The sequence below is a fragment of the Calonectris borealis genome, chromosome 2 (assembly GCF_964195595.1).
Source record: "Calonectris borealis chromosome 2, bCalBor7.hap1.2, whole genome shotgun sequence".
NCBI lineage: Eukaryota > Metazoa > Chordata > Aves > Procellariiformes > Procellariidae > Calonectris > Calonectris borealis.
Window position 1 is genome coordinate 131,419,738 of NC_134313.1, and position 24,345 is coordinate 131,444,082.

Sequence of the window (24,345 nt, forward strand, 5' to 3'; positions counted from 1 at the left end):
TTGCTTATTTTATCACATATAAAACTTTTAAATCCGTCATATTCATATATTTGTCTCTCATCTCTCATAATGGCTACTTACTGAAGAGAGAAATGCCTTTGAATAAGGCTTGCTTAAAACAAAACATTTTCATCTTAGCAGAAAACTGCAGAGATTGAATCATCTTCCTACTGCTAGTTTAAAAATATACCATTCACAGTCAAGGTCAATGATGCTTATTGTGATGAAACAAAATTGTTTGCTTCATAGATGGAATTCACGTCTCCTTGATACTCATATTTTTAAACTGATGCCTTACTTTTAAATGCATCTGCTGATAACTACAACATAATCAATCAGCATTTTTCTTGTAATTGTTGTGCATGTCTGGTACAATTAGATGGCTAAAATGTAGACATTGATCCGTGTTTAATGGCTGTAATCATCCTTTGCATTAATATATCAGACATATAAATGATAAGAAATAGACACATTGTTCTTATTTTCCTGAACTTCAGCTCAGTTTTAACGTACCTCCTCCACAGATCTAGCACCTCACTATTGTTCATTTTCTGAAGCTGTGATTCAGAGAAATTGCACAATAAAATTTACTTCAGAATACTTCTATGAAGACCACCTCTTGACAAGAAATTTAGATAGCATCATTATTTATTTTTCATGTATGTGTATGTGTTCTGAGCTGATCATTAGCAGTGTCAGTTCATAGCACATAGGTGTTAGGAGCTGCGATAACTATCCTTTCTAGTTCTCAAATAATTATAAAACATTATTGCACGTTATTTTTAAAAGCATTTTTTAAAATCATATTTCTGATATAACAGCTTAGAGAAGATTTTTGGTGTTTATTGTTCTTGTAAAGTGAAGTTTCTCAAAAAGTCTCTTTCCAACCGTATACAAAATGCAAGTAAACTAACTTCTCCCGGTTTACATATATGTCAAAGCAACAAATTAAACAGTGTAGAAGGAAAAGTGACACTTTTTAATAAACAAGATACAGTTGGGAAAAAAAAAAAAAGAAACAAGCTGGTGGACACCAGTACACAAGCCTCTGTGTAGGCTTTGTCTCCTGCATCTGTGGACCATCATGATTCCAATGATGCAGTTAGCTCAAAGCGTCCAGTGGCTTTGTTGCTTGGGTAGCCTGTCAGAGAAAAAGATTTACTTCCAGTATATATCATTTTTTGTGCAAAGTCAAGGGCTTTTTTACTGATCGTCAAGGCTCTAGACCTAGAGACAACAAAAACCTAGGACTCAACGTGCAAGCCATTATCTTCTTTCTAAGGTGATGTTTCAGGTGAGTGAGTGATATATACCACCCCAGTCTTGGTGATTAGTTTCAGTAGACTGAGCGAAAAAAAATGCCAAATATACTAAAGTTTGGATTCTGAATCTCAACCAAGTTATTACTGGTATAACCCCGGAAATCAGTGATGTAGTTAGATTCATTGCAAACTGTTGATAACTGATTGATATCTGCCAAGCCAGCATTTGACATTTCTTCTTCCACCTTCAAAGCTACAATCTTTGTTTTCTTTCTGGAATGGAGAAGACATTAAACAAAAGGCCCTGCGCTGACTTTTCTGATGCCACATGTATGTGATGGAATAGAAAAAATCCCTTTTTTTTCCTTAAGCATTTCTGCAGTACCTTGGAGAACTGATTAATAACTGAATCTGCTAGGTAGTAGCAGAGTAAAATTTAATAGTAATAAACACATCCTCTTCTTTAAAATCATTAGGACCTATTCAGTTTGCTTTTGAAACCTTTTGGGACTCCTGCAAGAGTATTTTATAGTTCTGAAGATGCTGTCTTTGTAGTGACTTTGCCAGTCATTCTCAGGTGGCTACAGAAAGACTTTTTGCAATATCGACAGCAATCAATACGATGGGAGACACGAAACATCCTCTAATCACTATTCAGCAATCATTCCTTTCCAGCTTCCATAAATTGGGAAGCAGCACTTTGTCCCAATCTCTGCACTGCTGTTTCTCCTAAAAAATGCTACGTGCTGTCTTTCTTCATCACCAGTGTATGGCAGAAGGGCCCCATACAGCTTGGGGCTATATCTCATGAGTGTGCAGGCTCACATACTTTCTTCTGTTTTCTCTCATTTTAACTGTATCTATTCTGAGTCTAAACAACTCAGCTGTTGTTATTTTCTGGATGTGTTCTATATGTGTGCATGCATTTATATTGTGTATTCTAAAAAAAACATATCTAGAGACAAATAGGGAAATGATATGAAAAGCAGAATCAAAATTACTTTTCCAGGTGCCTACACAAGTTACAAGTCACCCATATTAATTCATTTGTAATTTATTTTTAGTTAAACTTCCCCAAAACATTGCAAAACTATTTTTTCCCCAGTACAATGATTGTATTGTTTTTAATTACATGTATTTCTTCAAATTTTTTAAAAGCAGGTATTTATATCACTGAAGTACAGATCGGTAAAATAAAACCTCAGGAATGGAAAGGTCTCTGTGATTGTGATATATTTCTGTGAAGGGTATTTCAAGCATTAATTATATAAAACAGGAAAATAATGCATGAACAAACAGGAGTGGCTTTGCTGATCACTGGGTTATGTGAACGCTTCTGCTGGGAATTAGAAGCTTCTTTGCCTCTTTATTTTAGACAGATTAAATGGTTGGCCAATTTCCTCATTCTTAATGTTGCATATAACTGAAGTGAATTAAATAGTCACTGTAGTTAAAAATCAAAAGTAACAATGATAAGGATCATGATCCAGTATATGTGTTATATCCTGAAGCCGTTCTTCAGCCAAAATCACTTATGAAATCAGGATTCCCATTAAAAAGCGCTTGGCTTGAAATGGCTGGGCTGGGCAGAAGGCAAAGTAAAAGCAAGAGACATCTAGCTCTGCCAACCTAAAAATACAGTCTAGTGGTAGTTTTGCTCATTGAAATAAATGTTTAGGCTTGAGTTATTGTAAACGTTTAAGAGAATTTAATCTAGCAGAAGTAAATATTAAAGCAGTCTTTGAATAGGAAGTGCAAAAATTCAGTTTTAGGAAGTTTTCAATGCTGAAAATCTGAACTCCAGAGCCTGGATTGCTTTTTGTCACGTTTTCTTTTTTTTTTCCACTTAAAAAGGCAAATTAAGAAAATTGGTACAAACTTCCTTTGTTTGGGGTTAGTCTGCGTTTCTCAGGAAGAAAGGGCCAAAAAAATTTGTCCACTACTGGTTGGGAAAAACCCGGATCACATGCAGTCCCTGTGGTTCCTGTGTATATTCCAGTGCGACTGTGGTAAAACATCCTCTTTGTAATGCTCAGATCTCGGATTTTTTCCTCCATTTTTAGAGAACAATGCGTGCATTGCTATGTCTGTCCAAACCCTTGGCAAGGATGTGATGGTTTCTCCTCTTCTTTTTTTCAGCGCCAGTGCTAAGGCTGCCCCTCTGAACATTAACAAAGTCTCCAACAGCTTACTGAATTTTGGCCGAAAGCTCATTGCTCCGGCTATGGCTTCAGGTGGGGCTGGGGGTGCTCCTGCCGGCGGGAACAGCTTTCCTCCCCCTGCAATGCCCATCAGAAGCTCAGTGGAAACCCCTCAGCACCACCAGCACCACCAGCACCATCAGCACCAGGCACAGCAGCAGAGGATGATGAAGTCCGAAAGCATGCCAGTTCAGCTGGGCAAAGGTAAAGGAGAAACGTGTGGCAGAGCTGCGACACGGGGAAGTTCTGCTGTACGTCTTAAGGACTGAAGAAAGTCCTTTTATTGATTTTATATCGATGGGTACATAGTTGGTGGAAACAGAAAAAACAGAATTTAGTTAAGCAGGACGTCTATGCTGAGCAGGTTTGCAATGTAATACAGAATTAAATGTTATCTCACAAATGTACAAATACTATAGGAAGTTTTTTGAACCTTTAAAAAAATATTAACCAGAAATTACATTAGACATACCAACAAACTACATTGTTACCAAAAACATTAGCCGATTCATTTTTCAGTCTTTTAAATGCAACATATTTTTAACTGTAAGACTAATTTCATACAGGTTTTTTCAGGTTATTGGCACAAATCCCATGCATAACAATATTATCTGAATATGAGTGAAGGAAGTTAGATCAATTACAGAGTAATTCTTAATAAATGAAATCTTACTCCCTTTAGAATGTGTGGAGCTTATTTGAGAAGTTATTTGAACAATAACATGTATTTGACTTTTAATATTTTGTGATGGCCCTCTGTTTAGTAAATCTACTGTTTAGTAAATACCACTTCTCTGTTTAGTAAATACTACTTCTTTTTCTTGAGCCTTTTCTTTATATTTCTTGAGGACAGTTTATGCAAACAACAAAGTCACAAGCTCAGCGTCGGTAGTTGTTTCCGATACTCTGCCACGCTCAAGGTGTGTTACTGCTTTTCATCTTCAGACAGCCGATGGCAGTGTGTTCTTTGCAAGGAGTATGTAGAGTGATACGGTATCTGCTGCTTCTAGCAACTCGTCCTAAGTAATGGTTATAAGTTTGAGGGCTGGTGCTGGTTGCCCTGAACCATTACGTAGGATTGCATCGTATTTTTCACCAGATTTGAAAGTGTAAGAGAAGGGAAATAACACTTTGTAGCTGTAGTTGGTGTTCTTTCTCTTTCCTGTGGCACCCATACGGTCCAAAGTTAGTCCTTTCATGATGCATCGCATCCCCAGCAGACACTGAGGGAGCAGAATTGAAAGGTACAACCGTTCTCTGGAAGCAGAGAGGTACAGGCACTTCGGCAAGGGCCACTGCAGCTGCTTGGCAAAATCCAGATACGCAGCTTCTCTCAGAATCGTAGAATAATCTCAGAAATTGCTCCAGCAAGGGTTTTGCAGTGCAAACGTGAAACTGAAACGCAGTGAATCCTTGATGCAAATCCTGTTCACAGCAATGGAAGTAAAATTAGGTGTGGAACAAAATTATTTCCACAATTTTGGAGAGGCTCTTTTGTTTGCTTTTTTAAAAAAGTTTTCCATAGTTTCCTTATCACATTATTCTTTTTCTACCTTTTGGGTTGAAAAGTAGTCCTTGGGTGGTTATTTTCTTTCCCTGCTTAATATAAAAAAAGTGTACAATTTGAAGCAACTTCTATTGGTGGAATTGATTGTAGCGTAATCTTGATCTAGCTGGTCAAGGATGACCCTGTTCACACTTGTATGTGCCAACTGACGTCATCCAGAAATGCACTTGACACTTTCCACACAAGAATCAGAATAAAGAATTGTAGTTATGTTTGGTCATTGTCGCGTACGAGCTGTGCACATATTTATGTATCGACAGGAATATGGAGATTTGATAAAGTTATCAAGAAATTACACAAATTTATGATGTAGGGCACAAAGCATTTTCATGGTAAGAGGAAATAAAACATACTGCAGCGCTTCGGTACCTGCAGCTTTCTCTCACCCTATCCTGTCTATCCATATTTGGTACAACTCTTGCAGAAGTAATTTAAAGGCAACAAAATGTAAATATACTTTTTTTAATCAGTTGAGATGACAGTGAGTTTTGTTTTACATATTAGTGCCATGCTTGTTGTTCCAGACCTGTATAGTTATCAGCATATTGCCTGTAGTTGGATAGAAATTTTAAATGACAGCAGCTAAGTACGTTTGCAAGTGCCATAATTTATATTTGTAAAGAGAAACCCAAAATGGCAAAGGAAATACAAAGTCTCTTAGAGGCTGCCCAGTGAGTTCGCTCTGAAGTAAATTTAAATGTAGGAATAGCTTAGCAAAAAAAAAAAATCCCTACTTGCAATGACACTGTGGCGGAGACAGGCTAAAAAGACCCTTTTGGAGCATGATGCAGATACCTTTGTAAACAACTCAGCACCATCTCCATCACGCCTTAAAAGTGAGAATAAGTCTTTTCAGTTCTGTGCAGAAGGACAGTATCACCACCTCAAGAAAGTGCTGTACAGCATCTCCAGTGAATGAGGGCACTCCCCACAGCTCTGAGAAGTTGCGGGTACTTCTGTCCCAGGCATTAAGATTTAGGATTTTAGACTTATCCGTACCCTGAGAAGCTCTCATTCCACTCTGATTTGTGCTGAACTTCTTACATGCCTTTTTACCTTCTGCACTGGCTTTTTTCAAACTCTGGATTCTGCTCTAGCTTTTGAGTATCTAAAAGCTATTTGGCGTGGTTTATAACTATAAGGCTTCCAAGTTACTGACTAGCTGTCACTAATTGTCTTATGTTCCTGTTCTTCAGCTCTCCTCAACCTCCTGGCGCTTGGTTATGTAGCTGAGGTAGGCAGAGGCACAGATTTAGGATTTAAATTGATAGACATTTGCACTTCCAGTTGATCTAACGCTCACAGATGCTCAGTTGGACGGTATGACAGACAGAAGTACTGTAAATCTGACAGGCATCCAGTCATAAAAGAAGTTATCCATTATTCTCATATTGTATTAGTCCTTTCAGGTTTGGAATGCTCAAGTAGTGCTGATAATTCAAGTTAATATGTAGAGAGTTATAAGTTTGAAGAGATTAAATTAATTGCCTGATCTACTTTTTTATTAAGTGTGAAGAAGTCCTTGGTAACAAAATATCTTGCAGGACTGGCAAAATAATCCTATCCCAGCTTTAACAGCTCCATTTAGACAGTTACCACTCACAAACCAGCAGCAGTGGCAGGGGTCATTCGTGCTGCCACCTCCAGGGGTAGCTTGTGCTGGACTCTAGATGAGGGCTGATTGGTTTACATAATCGATAGTAATTATTTCGCACTCCGAAGTTTTGGTACTTGCTGAATTTCTTCAAGAAAAAACGCATATAATTTAGATAATGTAAATGGAAAAACAGCAGACTAATATTAAAAAAAACCATAATTGCAAGCCTATAATTCCAGATGAGTCTTCAGCTTTACAAATCACAGTTGAACGAAGTATCCAGACACCTAATTGGAAATCCAGTTCCGCCTAATAATATATTAATCCGATTCAGCCTGTCCTCAGCACAGAAGAAGATTGGGTATCATTACTGATTACTTATGCAAGGTAGCCTGCTAACAGAAAAGGGATTAAAATATTCTCTTGATTCTACACAATGAAGGAATTCATTGGCACAAAGGTTGAATCCAAATCTTGAGTTCATTGGATTGTCAGTTGAGTTCGTTGTCTTGAAAGGCAAAAATATTGATAATGAAAAAATACAGGAAAAAAGCAGAATTGTTGGCCTGTGTGTTCCACTGGATTCTTGAGCGTTCAGAAACTGGATACTCTTTGATTACCAAACAGCAATGTGTTGCCAGAAAAAAAGCATTTCTCTTTCACTTCTTCCCTGATAATGCCAGATACAATTTTCCTTCTAGGTCCTTTCACCCTGAAACCCAAAAGGCTTTTGATTTGAATGCCATTTTATCACAAGGACACGTTAGAGGACCAGTTTGAAGACGAAGTTCTGCCAAAACTGTGATCAGCTATTTAAAGAGTTTCCAGACTACTGTTTGTTTTCATGAGTTGATACTTCTGTGGTATTTGTTGTAACGCGAACAGAATTTCCACAGTCACCGAATATGCCCTAAAGAAATGATCTCCATATTTAGAGTTATTTATGAACTATGTCTAGAAAATGAGTATGCTTTTTCAGAAGGAAAAAGAAGTTGTCCTTACTGATAGCAGAACTGAATAAAAATTAAAGGAATAAAACACCGATTAACAACTGCTTTTTTTTCCTTTTTAAAAACCATATAAATATACTCTTAGGTGATTATGAAATTTTATTGACAGTAAGAATATGATGCTCCCAAACTAGCAGAATGACACTGTCAGTGTAAAGTACCAGAAACAAAATGGTTTTGATTGTTTGTTTTAGTTTAGATCTCGATACAAATCAGTCTCTTAAAACCACTGCTTTTTCACATGTCTGAGTGCGGCATATAACGCGCTGGTTATTAAAACTCCCCATTTGTTTCTGCCTGCTGTTACGCTGCTCTCTTACAATGTCGTTTGTGTTCAAAGCAGGGTCTTGCAGCTAAAAACCCCAGAGTTGCAGCTCTTCCCTTCAGGGAGTTGCATTTGTTGGGGAAACCCTCTAACGCTGTTGTTTGTTTCGCAGGCGAGGCGGGCGCGGGCAGCGATGCTGCGCTGCCGGGCCCCGCGCAGCAGCATCCCCCTGCCCTCCCAGGTACGGCTGCTGCGGAGGCAGCGGGGCTCTCCGCGCCTCCAGCGTTACCCTCCGGCTGCCCAGCCACCCCTCCCGCGGGTTTTTCCATGCGTGGCGTCTCCATTCACTGCCATTGTCCGTCCACCGAGTGGCACTGTTGTGTAGAGAGAAAAAAGCAGCTTCGCCTCATCACTCCTGTGTGTGCTGTCTGTGGCCCTTCGGTTACATTCGCTGCACGCCAGCATCCGTCTTCGTTAAAAATGTGTATTTGCCTTGCACTTTGTAGTCCATCTCACACTTTGGCATGTGGGGCGATTCGACCATCAGTGTCTCTTTTAGTTGTGTTACTTCCCTGTTGCTATATTTGAGGCAGGTATTTTGAGCTGAACATCTACTTTAACGCTCTTGACTAAAGAGGAGCTTACCTGCCTCGGCCTGAAATAATAAGCATTTGTGTGATGAGATGGTTTGAATACATTTTAAAAGTGCTGGAAGCCTTTGTTCCAATTTCAATGTAGGAGAAAAAGGGAAACTAATTTATCTGAAGCTTAAAAGTTTTATAAAACTCATATCATTCTTTTTGCAAATTTTAATACTCTAATCCCGACTGTGGCAAATACAGAGTAATAGATGAGGAGATCTGAGTGGTTTTGAATTATAGATCGTGCCTTACTTCTGTTCTTCTTGGTATCTTTGTCCTTGCTCTCTTTATAACTATGAAAGCTCTTCTTTTCCTCTGTAGCAGAGAGCCATCATTTTTGTCTGCCTTTTGTGCATGTCTTCTCTGACTTTTCCTATAGTTTAGTAGACGCCTCCAAAGTTCATGATTATCTCCCTTACAACTTAACTCAAACTTAGTAAGACCTGCAGCTTGCTTTTCTTTCATCATAGGTCTTCTCCATTCCTCTCATCATCATCTTTTACTTTATTATAAATCCCTATTATAGATTACATTACATTTTAACTTTCCTTCTTCTTTTCAGGACATTTCATGTCTCCACCCTCTACCCTGCCAGCAATACCAACACTTCAGTCCCCTTTCCCACTACCACATCCATGTATTTTCCAAATGGTTTTGAGGCAGAGCATTTGTAACCCAGTATCATTAGCAACAGGGAAGTAGTGAGCCAGTTAGAAGCCAGCACACGGAGGTAACGCCACTCCTTTTCGCCTTAGAAGGGGATGTATTTTTAATGCATGAAAGCCTGTGCATCATTACTGTGAACTATTTATGCATTTTAGTGTGCACATATATATTTTTGAGACATCCTACACAGAAATGTGTTCTGACTACTGCTTACGTCAGGGATCCTTAGCTATTTGTTCTGTGTGCCTCATAAGCATTTATTTGATTTCCATGCTTGTGGTTTCTTCAGCCTGTTTCATATAGGCTTTAGGACCTTCTGGTATATGCTTAGATAGTCAGAGATTAGATTTCTCTAATCTTCTTTTAAGGAGGCATAACGTATTTATCCGAGATTGATAGAATGAGCAGAGGAAAATGAAAGTTTTGATTCAGTGATGTTCTCAGGTTGCCGATTAAGCTGCTAAAGAAGAAGATGATGAGTGTGGTTAGTTACTAACTGTAGTTTATTGCATCACTTTATACACTTTGATTGTAACTGGAGGGTAAGAGTTCTGGTTTGGTGGGGGGTTTTTTTGCTTTTTTTTTCTGAGGAATTAAAAATTAGAAACTCTCTCGAATGACCTTCTTCTTGAGCTATCGAGTGAGGAGAACACTGCTTATTAAGAAAAATGCGGAATCAGTGAGACACATGATAGAAGAAGAAGATACAAATGGCATTTTGTGTAATCCTCCCGAGAGCCTGAAATCTCTGCATCGGTGCTACAGTGTTATTTCCAAAGCTACGTGAGGATTATTAATGCCTCAGAAATCGGTGGACGCATAATACATCTGAAAGACTTCAAAAGCATCACGCTGACTTCAGTTAACTATTCTTGCAGCAGCTCCACTAAACTTCTGTGTTGGGAAAATGATAGGTGGCTTTTTTTGTTACATTAGGGAAAACAGGTATGATTGGTGTGACTTGTCTTTCAGCTTTCTTATTTACAATTGTATAAGTGATGACTCCTCTGGAAATTGGAAAAGCCTATTACAATCCAAGAACTCTGCTTTATGACTTGCAACACACTGTAATTATTCATAAGTGCTATTCTTTCTGTCTTGCTTAATTTTTAATCACATCCCCAAATAATCCATGTCACAGTGTTGTTAACAGAGTTGGAATCAGAGTAAAAATTTAGTGTTTCCTGATGATAATTTTCTCAGATTTGCTTATTCATGCAGAAAGATCAGGTGCATCCTAAGCTTTCTTCTTACCTTGGTATAAAACATACAGAAATAGTATTTTTATCACTTCTGTTTTACTGCATCTCTATCTTAGTTTCATTACATCTTTTATTGCTTTTATTTTCATCTTCATTATATTTTATAGTCCATAAGAACCAGATTAGTCAAAGCTCTTGGTGTTATTTCAGCAAATTCCCTTTTAGGACAGTTGTATTGTTCCGTCCACAAAATCCCAGCTATACATGTTTCTTCTCTTGTTTGGTTATGCAAGTAGTTGCATATTCCATTCGTCTAAACTGTGATCCATCTTTTGAAGTGTAGCTGTTTAGTAAGGAAAGCAATGGCCCTAAGGGTAGTTCTCTGTCTTTTCAATTTCCTATTATATTTTGAACTTTTTTTCCTTAGAGCTGAAAGACAGAATATGGGAAAAAAAAAATCCTTACAAATAATTTTTCCATCATTTTACCAAGCTGTATTATTTCATGTGCATGGGTTCCTCAAATATATTTAAAGTGTCTCTCTCTCAATTTTATCTATGGAATTTTACCACATAATCTGCTTATTTGCAGGTGAAGTGGGTTAAGTGCAGGCCATGCAGTGGAGAGTATGTGAAAAACATACATTGCTCCTTGTTTAACTTTTTTTGTTTGTTTTTTTAATCTTGATCCTATGTGGAAGATATCTTCTTATTACTAGGATGGGAAAGAGAGCCCATTTAGTCTGATTTATACATAATAAAATATTTTTTCATTGTACTTTACTCTGTCCACCAAATAGATTTTTTTTATGTTTACCATTTATATTGGCTGCTCTGGCTTAGCTGTGTGAATTTCTTTTATAAATGCTTTATTTGCTAAAATATGTAATTTCATCTGTTCCAAAACTATTTTTAAGTTTTACCTTCTGTAAAACCACACTTCCATTGTAAATTGCCACTATGAAATGCATAAAAAGTCTCCGTCTTACATAAAGGCAACTGTAAGGATAATGGTGTTGCCAAGTGACATAATTTTATCCTAAAATTAGAAATCTTCTAAAAAATTCCTTATTTCTGCTGTTTGCCAATGCAGTGTTTTCTCCTTTTCCATTTCTAGAATTATTTACAGAATTGGAGATTCATGTTCACCTAATTAATGCGCATCCCATTTCTCTTTAAAATGTGAAGGCAACAGTTAAGTGAGATCTTACAGCCTCCATCTCCTGCACTTTAAGGAAACTGTTCAGACTAAGAAGTAGGTGAGAAGTGACAAGAGGAGGGCTGGGAAGAAACAGAAAAATGCAGTTGAATGAAGTTGGAAGGGAAGAATATGTAGAGGAAAAAGTTGGACCAAGGAAGTCACAGAAGCAGAAAAGGCAATGTGGAGGGGTCTGAAGAGGAGGAGGAAGCAGACAGAGGAAGGTCCACAGGAGTATGAGAAGCAGGACATAAAATGTAGGAGGGTCAGGGGAGAGAAGAGCAAAATAAGGCAAGAGAGAATGAAGGAGAAGGTGGGAAGCAGTTTATATGCCCATTTTCTTCCAGAAAACGTTGAGAATATTAAACCCAGATCCTTTCTTGGGTTTTGTCCTTTTTGGTCTGTTTTGTCACATGTGATGTTTTATTCTTTGCTAGTTCAATCTCTTTGCATTTGACAGTCTTCTTGCTAAGAGGACGTTTTAAACAGATATGTATTTATTCCCTTAAGAAAATGTGAATTGCTGGTTTCATGCGGCTGCGGCTGTGCAATATATGCTGCGTAGGTCAAACACCGTGGAGAACTTGGCTCGGGGTTTGTCTCCACCCGACAGGTGGCCGAGCATGGCACCGCAGACTTCCACATCACTTCGAGGACAGTTAGCGCTCTAGATCCTAAATGACTGAATTAAATTAAGTTGTTTCTGTATGAGTAGGTTTTGCTAGTTGTTTCCTTTTGTTTAAAACATTTGATCTCATCAGAGCTGCTCTCCCTTTGTATCTAAATCTGAATTTCTTTCTGTGTTTTCTGCAGCCTTTTCTGCCTCTATTTTCTTTCATTTCTTTATCTTTTAGTTTTCTTTTATTTCTCTGGAAACCGGTATCATGGTGGAAGACCGCAGTGCATGATGAAGGGGAGACTAACCCATTCCGGAAAAGGAGTTAGTTTTGTATTTTCAAAATTGGTAGTGCCTCCACAATGACAAAACACTAAATACATTGTAAGGTCTGTGCAATAATATGTGGCATATCTGGGAGTAAAACTGGTGTAGAGAGTGGGAGCAGCTCAGAACAAGGAAGGATGAACCACTGGCATCTGCGAGGGAGGTGGTTTCAAATTTGCTCACAGTCTTGCAAAGGAGATGGAGCTGCATCTGTGACATCTGAATGATTTAGTTTCAGAGGATCATTCTTGATGCTATAGATGGTAGCCATGAAAAGCACGCCAAAAACAAAGGAAAGGAAAAAGGGAGAACATTAACAGATTCAGAATAGCCGACAAAACAAGAAAAGGGAAGAATTCTAGAGCTTTAGTTTTACCTGCTATTTTACTTCTTTTCAGAATGGAAAATTCTAGAATTGCATTGGGTCACTCTGGATTGACTTCCTCATACACATAATAGAAAGGTTTTTTAAAACTACTCTGTCCTAATGCAACATTTTCTTAATGAAAGTTAATGAAAACTGACATCTTGATTTTTTTTTTCCCTGGAGCTAATCAAAATTTTAAGTTAAATATTTCAGAACACTTTGTGGGCCTCAGCTGGAAGAAATGGTCCTTATCAAAGACTGCCTGACTGCATACAGTGTCATGGTGAAACAGCCCGGGCATCTACCCAGATGTCTTTCCTATGACAGTGGACAACACTAGATTCTTTTGAAAATGAAATGACAATAAGTAACTATTGAGTAGACTTCTTCGAAATGTCTGTTAGGTGGAGATGGCTTTAAAATTTGAAGCACGAGAACTTACATTCTTTCCTGAACTTAACTTACTTTTTCCTGTTGTAAGTCTAGATTGTCATCTAGATGTCCAACCCATTCTTGGAATCTTGACGTTCTTGTCCTTAGCTTTCTTTGCCAAGTTTTACAGTTTATTTGTTGAGAGAAATAGGATTTCCTTTGCTGTGTTGATGACATCAGATTTTTTTTTTATTATGACCTGGTACTTTTGGTCATCATGCTGCACAGGGAAGAGAAGGTCCTCAGTCTGTGGATGTAATAGGGTATATATACTGAGATGGTATTTATCTCTCTCTATATATATTGTTTAGCATATATATGTATATACTAGATAGTCTGTGTTTGTGTATATATCTATATATACACTAAGATTTTGTATTTTTCTCTCACACAAAAATTAAGTTCCATGTATGTCAGAATAGTCCTTCAATGTCACAGTGCATGCTGACACACTTCAACATTTCATTCTATGTTGATCTATCTGTGAATCTCAGTGAATGTCAATTAAGACAAGGAAGTATTCACAAGGAAAAGAAACTGCCCGTTCATTAATTCTTTTGTTACTTTATACTTGCTTTACAGGCCAAAATTCAAAAAACATCAGTTCATCTCCAAGCATAGAGAGCTTGTCTGGAGGACGTGAATTTACAGGATCTCCGCCATTGTCTGCGTCAAAAAAGGATTCCTTTTTCAGTACAATCTCCCGCTCCCGTTCCCAAAGCAAAACTATGAGCAGAAAAGAATCGGTGAGTTCTTTAACTCTTTAAGCTATTTTAATGTCACACTGCATTACGTGTTAGAGGCAATCATTTCACCCATTCATTAAGCACTTGCACTTGGAAATGTTTCCCTAAGCACACGTTAATGGCAAAAGCAGAAATTAGCTATTTCAACTGTTTCTGTTGAGTAACATCTCCATTATGGCTTCCATCCCATAATCCTACCTGAAATGAAACTGTGAAAGCGCCTGTTGCCTCTGAGGAGAGAAGAGAGGAGAGAAGTCCTGTAAGTTTATTTGCTTTGTTAGACTTTTGGTGTAGTCCTGAAGTTAATAAACAGTTCAGTGGGAAGCACGAATGCTCAGCAGATCCAAACACGTCCATCTGCTGTCCCTGAAATTCCTTAATACATCAGAGGTTTCCAGAGTCTGTAGCATCTGTAGTCTGCAGGCACCGTTCTATTTCTTGCACAGCCCCGACCTTTCATTTGGCCACAAGAAACTATTATTTAAACAGATTGTTTTCATCCAAGAAAATCGGCTCTTATCATGGGTGTGTTCCAAAGAAATTCTCATCCCATCAAAGATATTTTAGGAGCGCTATTTTGGTCAACCTCATATACCATGGAGCAGGAGGATTCTTCTTTATTTTATATACACGTTTCCCATTGTCTTTCTGCTGATTAGTAACCAGCTATGTAGTAGATGGAAAAAGTTGTATTTTTTCTAAGGGGAAGGCATAGGGGTTTTCTCCATGCCATTTTCACAAATGTATGCTCATGTAACTTCCTATTGATTTCAATAAATAGGAATTGGAATAGCAATATTTCTATATTATAGCATTCTTCAGGTGTTCAGAGGTAAAGAGTGTGCAGAAGTTTAATCTGAACATCTCAACATTTTTGTCTTTAAACAGCAGAACCTTTATTAAGTCACATCATATTTTGAATTTGGTATTTAAAATGTTGTAATGAAATGCACAGTTTTGCACAACTTTGTTCAGTTTTTATTCACTGAAAGAGAGGGTTTAATTCTTGTTCCACATGCTTTAATGTTGCCTAAAGAAAAGCTGTGTTTTGTGGTTTGTCAGCACGAAGCTATAATTTTGGTTTGAGTCCATTTAAGACATATTGAATTGAATTTAAAACAAAAACTTAATATCTCTCTGTTTGTCCTCATGAGTTGAAGAAAAATAAATATACCAATATTGAACTTTTCTTTTTATGTGGTTTAACAAGATCTAAATCCAGCTTTTGTGTGCAACTGTTGTCCAGGCCAGAACTTGGGCTTTTTGTACTAGTAGAGTTTAAGAATAATTCCTCCTTAGTTCTCTAATTGGAGACATAGAAGAATTTGCCATTATAATATTCATACTCAATTAGAATCCATTAATAATTAACATGTTTTCCAGGTAAATAATTTCCGAAATTTGTGGTATTTTATTGATGGTTTTTTCAAGGATTTTGGACAAAGGTGTATTCATTGGAACGGATTTGTAGTCCTTACAATAATTTTCAGTAGATTGGTAATCATGATAGACTAAGCAGAGCATAGATTTTCAAAAGAATTCTTTGAACTGTGATATATACTTTATATTGTAGCATTTTATGATTAAACAGCTAGAAAAGGTTTTAGGCTCTATTTCTTTACATTCAGTTTTTGACTGACCTTTATTAGAGGGAAAAGGAATTTGTAGCAGCTCCAAGAGGAAAAGGTTTGTTTAAATCTGTTCTCTGTTGCTCAAGATGATGTTTGGTTTTTGTTTTCCTGTAAATTTCATGATACCTGGTTTTCCATGTAGAGAAGAAAACCCCAAAGAGGTCATCCTGAGGTCCCAAAATAGTTGCATCAGATACTCCAGACTCATCGTTGCTTCATTTACAGCTCTTTTCTGGAGGCAAAAGACAACTTGAAAACATAATGGTTCACATCTTTGTTTTATTTATAAAGTTGAACTTGGTCTACATTGTTACATTTGTCTCTAATAATTATACAGATTATGTTGTTAAGTATTGGGGAAATTACCTGTGTTGGAACATGGCCATGCATCAATCACTTTATAAAAAGATGCCTTTAAAATCAGTCATTCTTGGTGTAACAGATGAAAGAGAATCCGTTTCCCCTTCATTTTTGTAATTCTAATTAATGCCCTTCCCAAGCAAAGCAGAAATAGAATACATACATAAAAATACGTCCTTCAACATGGAGCTAAAAAAAATGATTTTCACAGACCAGAGGACATTACTGTTGTCATGGGGTGAATAGGAATGTCGTCATCGCAGGTCGCACCTAGAGTACTGTGTCCAGTTCCGGGCTCCCCAGTACAAGAGAGACATGGACATACTGGAGAGAGTCCAGCAAAGGGCCACAAAGGTGATGAAGGGACTGTGGCACCCCTCCTAGGAGGAAAGGCCGAGAGAGCTGGGACTGTTCAACCTGGAGAAGAGAAGTCTCAGGGGGATCTTATCAATGTATAGAAATACCTGAAGGGTGGGTGCAAAGAGGACGGAGCCAGGCTCTTTTCAGTGGTGCCCAGTGACAGGACCAGAGGCAATGGGCACAAACTGAAACACAGGAGGCTCCGTCTGAACATCAGGAAACACTTTTTGACTGTGAGGGTGACCGAGCGCTGGCACAGGTTGCCCAAGGAGGTTGTGGAGTCTCCGTCCTTGCAGATATTCAAAAGCCATCTGGACACAGTCCTGGGCAGCCTGCTCTAGTTGACCCTGCTTGAGCAGGGGGTTGGACAAAATGAGCTTCAGAGGTCCCTTCCAACCTCAACAATTCTGTGATTCTGTGACTGGAATGTGACTTGTCTAAAGCCAGCCCAACAAATTGGACTTTCTCTGGGAGACTTGTGATCAAAATTGATGCTTAACTTGATTCATTACCTCCAGGAATAGCATGTGTCCATTTCTCATATTAAGGACTTCTTAAGGTAGTGACATTTGCGTTATATTTAGCCTTCTAGATCTATTTTTCCTCTCAAATGCAAAGATCAGTGGAATGAGTTTTTTACTGCTGTTGTCAGAAACAGATGTCCCCTGTTTTATTTAGTTAAGGAAGTGAATCTACAGCCTCAGGGCTGAATGCACAATATCAGATCATGGTTTGGCAACCCATGGCAGCCTGATGTTTTTCACGTTACTATTGAGTGGCACTCAGTTGTATGTTAACGTGAGGCCCGTCAAATGTCTTTGAAAGTCTGTTTTGCGCTCAGCAGTGAGATGGTTCCCTACTCTTTTATTTAGTTTGTGGCTTTCTGACAGGAGTAACTTAGGTTGCAGTTTCTGGAGCTGTCTTCCCATAAACAAGAACAGGAACTTCTAATATATAATGCGCTCCAGTGCCCGTTATCTTCTGGCTGGGTCAGTCTTGCTGGAATAAAGTCCTAGAAAATTTCCTCTCATAGCCTGCCTACTGCCCTCTCCTTTTGGCAGAGTTGGGAAATCGGGTGCATTTGTGGTCCGTTTATTTCTCATTATGTTTCATTTACATCTCCAGCAACCATTAAGGACAGTCTACCCCTCTTTTTGGCAAATAGCAAAGCTGCTTAGACGTTGATTCTGCAGTTTCTGGCAGAATATTCTGTAAATTGCTTTCAGCCATAGAGATGTGCCAGAGAGGAAACTTTGAGTCGAACAATATAAACATTTTTAAAACTTTCATAAGAAAAACCACAGGAGAAAGATGGGTTTGACTGAAAAGAAAGTTTTGATTTGAAGAAACTGTATGTTTTAATAAGTAAATTTCTACATAAAAGGTTTCAAGATAAGAAAAATCAAATTATCCATTTGGAAAATATGTTAGTTAAAAGCTTCCCAAGAAGGAAACATTTCTAAGGAAAATCTGGAGCAGTTTATTTTCTTCACTAAAATAATTTAAAAACATGGTCAATCACAATCCTCATTTCTTAGCAAAAAAATCCTGAACAAAAGTGTCATGTATCGTGCTGGTTTTGATTGCACAGACTTTTTAATTAAATCAAATTTGACAACATATGCTGTTGTCCCCACAAGCAGGTAGAAACAACTGTTACTGTCTGTGATTTATATAGCTAGTCTGACTGATTTGAAGTTAGGTATGAGTACCCCTACAGGTTAGAAAATTAATGAATGCCATTATTTTCAATTAAATAGGCATCTGCTTTACTGATTTAGGAACCTGATTTTAAGCATACAATCTTGACAGTTTTGCTCAAGTAGAAGTGGTATACAAAAATCAAAGAGATAATAAAATAAATACTAGACAACTATACAAAAAAAAAGGTGCATGCAAAAATTCCTTTGAAGAAGAGCGTGTCTTTTGTGCATGGTACACACCTTGGAGACTTGGTTTTTATTCCCATATATCTTTTCCCTGACTATTATTTTTAAAATCTCTTTAAAAGGTTTTAAGCAAAATATTTGTCAGTCCATACTTACCAATGCCAAACATTTATTTGGAAATACAAATGCTGTGATGAAATGTCCTTTTTTAGTTAAGCTTCACAAAATGTGCCCAGAATAAGTTAACATCTGTGTACAGCAGCCAATTGCCTGATCAGTATGTTGGATTTGTTAGGCCTAAAGTTAAAGACATGATGATTGTTCTCAGTGCCATTAAGTTTAACAAACTTCAGTGCCCTAACGTTTAACTGAAGTTAATACTGTAGGGCTTTTGTCTTTCTTATTCTGATGCGATAGGCCAATTCAAACACCTGAAAAATGTAAGTTATTTAGTACTTCAGTGCTTGTCTAATTTTAGGGATAGATGAAAAGAATATTAAATCTGAGATGCTGCCAGGTCGCATGAACAGAGTTTGTACAAAAACCTCTGAGATATTTTCGAAGTGTGATTCTTTTCTCAGTTGCCTTCCTCAGGCTCCCACAACATGCCGTAACTGAAATGGAAGAGCTGAAAACAGTACAAAGAAAAATAAGCTGCCTTTTAGGGTTTTTTATTAGAAATACTTGCAAGTTTCATATAATTTAGTAAAACGACAGCTGTATGCATGAGTGGCAGCTTTGAATCCTAATGCTCCTTATCTTTTTTTGGAGTGATTCATTTCAGGGAAAAGAAACTGTACTGTGATAAAAACAGGAAGTTAATTGCTTAGAAAAAAAGATGAATAAAAACCCAAGTAGCTCTGCAGTGCTTTTTCTGTCATATTATGAGCAATAACATGTATACAGAACAGATCTGTGGGGCCATTTGGAAGATTTTAAAAATGTCAATGTAAACTGTTGTCTTTCTCTGGTACAAGAGATTCAGATACGTGCAGCTGAATTATACTTGCCAGTAACTTCTGCACAGAAGCAAATTAGAAGGATATAATTTGAAAGAAGGCAGTAAGAACTTTTAAAATTATTGGGCAGCCCTTTAAAACTGTCAGGGATAATTTAAAAAATACCAAAATCGTGAATGAATGAGACTATCAGCGATGTTTACAAAGAGATCAAAGTGACTTAGGAGCCAAGAAGTATGATCCTTCACTCCACAGCAGTCATGTTACCACCAGCAGGTACAGGACTTGCTCTGTGCATCCTCTTTCCATACATTAATCATGAAGTTAATGTTTCAGCATCCCAGTGGCAAAGGAAAATACATCTGAGGATCTATGTTGGTGGTTTGAGCTGCCCTTTTTTCCTTTTCAGTGGAAATCTCATCCCTTCATCCTGCTCTGTTAAGATAACACCACAAAATTACTGTCCTTTTCCATAAGAGCTGAGAGACCTGTACTGAACTCTCAACGAAAACATAAACGTGGATGAGAAACATCTCTAAATCAGGCTATTGTTTTAGTGGGGGTTTTTTTTGAGCGGAAAGGGTTTCTGTGTTTGGGAGATGTTTTCCCACTGAGATAAATTGTAGGTATGTGTTTAACAGCTTGATTCTTATTTTTGTCTGTGTTTGGTTAAATCAAATTATTCCCTATAAAAACAACAAAACTTGTGTTTCCATTCTTTTAACAATGTAGTATAAATGGTGTATATTTACAGTCTCTGCATAATCACTATACTTAAGTTTTACCCTCCTTAAACTCTGGACAATGTAACCAGAGATTCTAAAAACCCTAAATAATAAGATCCTGCTCTGGTCTGCATCCTCAGTCATGTTAGGAATCATATCAAAGGTCAAATACATCCAGCCTGAACAAAGAAGGAGTTAGTGAAACTTTTTTGCAACTGATCCTTAAAAAAAATTTAACTGAGTATGAGTTTAACAAAGGGTGTACTTTGAGAGTCCTTCATAAAGGACTGTGTGTATGTTGAACTGTGTGTATATTAAAATGCTTATTCAGGCAGCAAAATCAAGAAGCATAATTACATAAGTACATCACACCTGATCAACTCTTTCAATAACATTCAACCAAATACTTTAGTAATATAATATTGAAGCATGGAGCATGAACTTTATTCATTGCAGATTATCTATATATTAGTCATTCCGTCTCCATATGCATTGAAGTATACTTACCGCATTGTTTCAGAGCACCCTAAAATCATAAAATGGTGGGTTTTTTTCCTCTGCACGTATTTCTCTTACATTTGCTGTAGTGGGCTTATGCAGTCTTAAAGGCCAGCAATGTGTGTACCAGATAGGCAGAAAGCCTGTCAGATGTGATACTGAAACATAACGGAGGAAATGAGATGCTCATTCACGTATGTGTTTATTTATAGCTATTTCCAGAATACTTACAGTCATACTATCTAAATTAATATTTCAGTTTTATTATTTATGAAGAAATATTCCAATATGATTAAGTCAACAATGTCAACACCAGCACTGGGAGAAACCTTTTATCAGCATTTCTGTTCGAAGGGGTAATTTTTATTACCCTACAGCTCTTTCTGTTCTTATCTGTTCCCTTACCGAGTGAAATATTACTGATTTTCTCAGTTGTTCAGTGCCCACCCATCCACAATCAGTTATGCAAAATGTTTTGCATTCCATAGATCTTCCAGCTTTTCATGGTTTTTGTTTTTAAACTGTCTCTCGGCAGTCCCATGGGGCAGTGCCGGCAGGTGGACTTGTGCAGGCAGCAGGTAGATAAGTGCCGCTTGTCTTGTCTGCTTGAAAAAGAGGTTTCTTTCCATCCCTACTTTATTTGTCTCTAGGCAAGAGCTTTCTCCATTATGCATGTTTATCCTTCTCCATCTTCCTGCGAAGGAGAGATTATCTGAGCATAGGAGTGGGGTATTTTTAAGAGGAAAAACACCCAGCTCAGATGAAAAAAGTCCTGCCCTTGCTCCAGTAGCACGGTTGCTGGTTTCGAGCTCTGCGACTGAGGCTGGTGCACCTGGAAGCTGTTGCAGTAATAGGTTCAGCAGTGGGAGCTGCTTTGGAAAATGTCCAAGCCTGTGGTCCTTTGCCACTAACGTCTCCAGGCAAGGTGGGACGTGGCAAACTAAGCCGACTCCAGCAGCGTGACATTGGCAAATTGACTTTGAACTGTTTAAGATGGAAATTCAACAGCAGGACCTGGTGTTTAGAAGCTGTGAGCCAGAGTTTCAGCTATTTTCAGGGTTTTAATTGAAATGAAATGGATCTGTCAGGGGGCCAGGGAGATTCTCTGAGGCTCTACCTTTCACTTTCTTCCAAATGTCACTATATGTAAATATTTTTAGCTTTGTTTAAAGAGACAATAAATCAAATAAATAGATAATTATACATCAACACAATGAAACAGATATTTTGCCTCAAAGTCACTAATCTTCTTAGTAGAGATTATAAATAAATACTGATTATAAATAAATATTTTTTACCTTGCTGTTCTCATAAAACTAGAGGGCAAGGAAGAGGAACAGAGAGTTATTCTAGTTTGGAAGAAGAGCAGAAATAGCCTACAGGAATTCTTGTTTCTTATAGTTCAGAAAAGCTAGAGATACAGAATGCATTGTAATAGACATGTATATATATTTCACCCATCTTCAAATTTAAAAAGAGTAAGAAAAACATAATTTTTCTTGCATTTAAAAAGTGTGGGTCTCCTTGAACAATGCTAACTCTAGAATGTTAGAAATTTGAATGTTGGAAGAGAGAGTTCCTGGGTCACAGGCTATTCTGAATCAGAGTTGCAACCCTTTTGTTGGGTTTTGTTTGCTGTTTTATGGGGGGGGTAGGTACAGAAAGGCTGAAATTTTTATTTATTCATCTAATCCTTTACCAATAATCTGTTGGTTCTGTTTACGTGTGCATAGCTTGGGAAAGCATTGTGCGATGCCATCCCTTTCTGTGTTGTTACTGAAAGCACACAGAGGAAGTCAGGATTGTACTAATGCCCAAAAATATGTGCCTGTGCAGGTGAATGCCTTCTAGCATTTTAATTTATTGGCAAATTTGTCTTGGTCTCATCCTAGCTGAACATTTTTATCTATCTGTATTATAAAATTCCTTTCTTGTTTTTGATACTTGTTTTCAGTCAGAGCCCTCCGAACCAAATAATTTAGGGTTTGTGGGTTTTTTTGCAGTGTTGGTACATAACCTGATTTAGCCTGGCTCCTAGGAGTCACAATGGATATTTTGTTGACCTTTCTTTGATCCTTCATTTTATTTTCTTGTTTTTCTCAGTCCCATTCCCCCACCCCTTTCAGAGGGTTGTCACGGACATATGTTCACTAAAGATTACACAGTGCCAGTTCTGTTTCAGGTTTTAAAATAGGTAATTATTCTTCTGAATTTCCTTTTTTGAGTAGAATAGGATGCATTGTGCCTTGAAATGTTTTTACTTTGACAGCACTGCATTTTGAACCTAGACTACTAGAATTACTTTTTACCTGATTCATTTGTGCTTACTCTGATATCCCCTGATGTATTTTGAGACATACAGTACTACCAGAGAGCAAAATCTCTGTGTTGGAAAGCAACAGGTCAAACTAATGATAAGGCAGAGGAGAAAAGAGAGAAAAAGAAAAGTATGCTTCTGTAGGTTTTGTATTCCCCTTACCCTTCTTTAAGGTGGATAACTACACCACCATTTCCTTTATTAATCTGACAGAGAACCTGTTTGTGCTTTAAGGGTTCTGATCTAAGAAAGCACTGAAATAAGTATGTAACTATCAGCAAATATTTGAGCAACTATGCCTACTAGCACTACGCGGTGAAATTAAGAGAGAGTTTAAATAAAAGAAAAGAAAAAATGAAAGACAGACGTTCCTTCTTAAGCTACCTCACACCATCCTGGGATTGGAGAAGCAGTCTGAGTTAAAATGGTGTAAAACAACATGAGCAGGAGTTAAAATGATGTAAAATAAAAACATGACTCAAGTTCACTGTGCATGCAGTCCAAAGGAACAACATACATGTTTGTAGGATTTATCTGAAAATACTGTGCTTAAAATATTTAACATTGATGAAAGTATATTCAAAATAATGAATAATGAAAAAATGACAGTTGTGAAGATCTGAGTAAGGGGTATTTGGGAATATATTAAGCATGGGGATACTTCAACTAGCACAGGGACACAGAAATATTGGCAGGTAATGGTTCAGCACAGGAAATCAGTACATAACCTCTACTTCTGCAGGAATTAATACCTGAAGGCAGTATGTGAACTTCTTTGTATCCTCCCAAGGTAATATATTAATATCTGAAATAATTCCAATTTGTGCAAACATTTTGCAAGTAGCAAAATTCTCAATGTAAAGGTAACAATATATATTCTATGCCTGACTGATATGCTTGGTGAACTTGCATCTAATCATTTCATAGCCCCTTCCATGTAGAAGAAACTTTCTCTAAACATCTGCAAAGCAAATGCCTTACAAAAACTCTCCTGAAAATTCCACCTTTCCATTGATAACAGTTTGGTTGCTAACATGCTGAAGCCATGTCTATAAGACTGACTAATATAGCATATTGTTTCCATGTCCTCCCCATATGTGTGTCTGCAGCCATCTGTTTTCTCTTGGCTTACACTGTTAAGTCCTTTAGAGAAGCGGGTTTTTTCTTTATGTTTGTATGGCACCCAGCAGAGCGAGGTCTTGGTCCTGATGAGGGTCCATGAGTGATACAATTAAATAATAGGGAAGTTAAATTAGTAAATTAAATACATTAAAATTTTGTCTTAAATTCCACTGTATGTAATGCATTGTTCAAAAACAGTGGTTTCTGATTTAAATGTCAGCATATGCAGTAGACTATTCTGTGGCTGGCATAGATCATTAAAAAATGATGGGGGTGTCAACCAACATTCAGCTGTCAGGGGTTCAAGATTAAAAGGTTAAATATTGTGTTTAATTGTTAGATTAAAAAATGAAAATGATATAAATTCTCACAAAATGGAAAGAGTAAC

At 37.5% G+C, this 24,345-nt stretch overlaps 1 protein-coding gene across 2 annotated transcripts in view; it reads left to right on the plus strand.

Annotated features, from left to right (window-relative positions):
- TBC1D5 (TBC1 domain family member 5) overlaps nucleotides 1-24,345 on the plus strand; it is a 324,891-nt gene that overhangs the window by 264,963 nt on the left and 35,583 nt on the right. Inside the window, exons 18-20 of one of the 2 annotated variants that reach the window (XM_075143445.1) lie at nucleotides 3,402-3,667; nucleotides 8,075-8,143; nucleotides 13,933-14,096. In XM_075143445.1, coding sequence (XP_074999546.1) covers nucleotides 3,402-3,667; nucleotides 8,075-8,143; nucleotides 13,933-14,096 — 499 coding nt within the window. The remainder of the gene's footprint in view (nucleotides 1-3,401; nucleotides 3,668-8,074; nucleotides 8,144-13,932; nucleotides 14,097-24,345) is intronic. The other variant, XM_075143446.1, reaches the window with a different exon arrangement.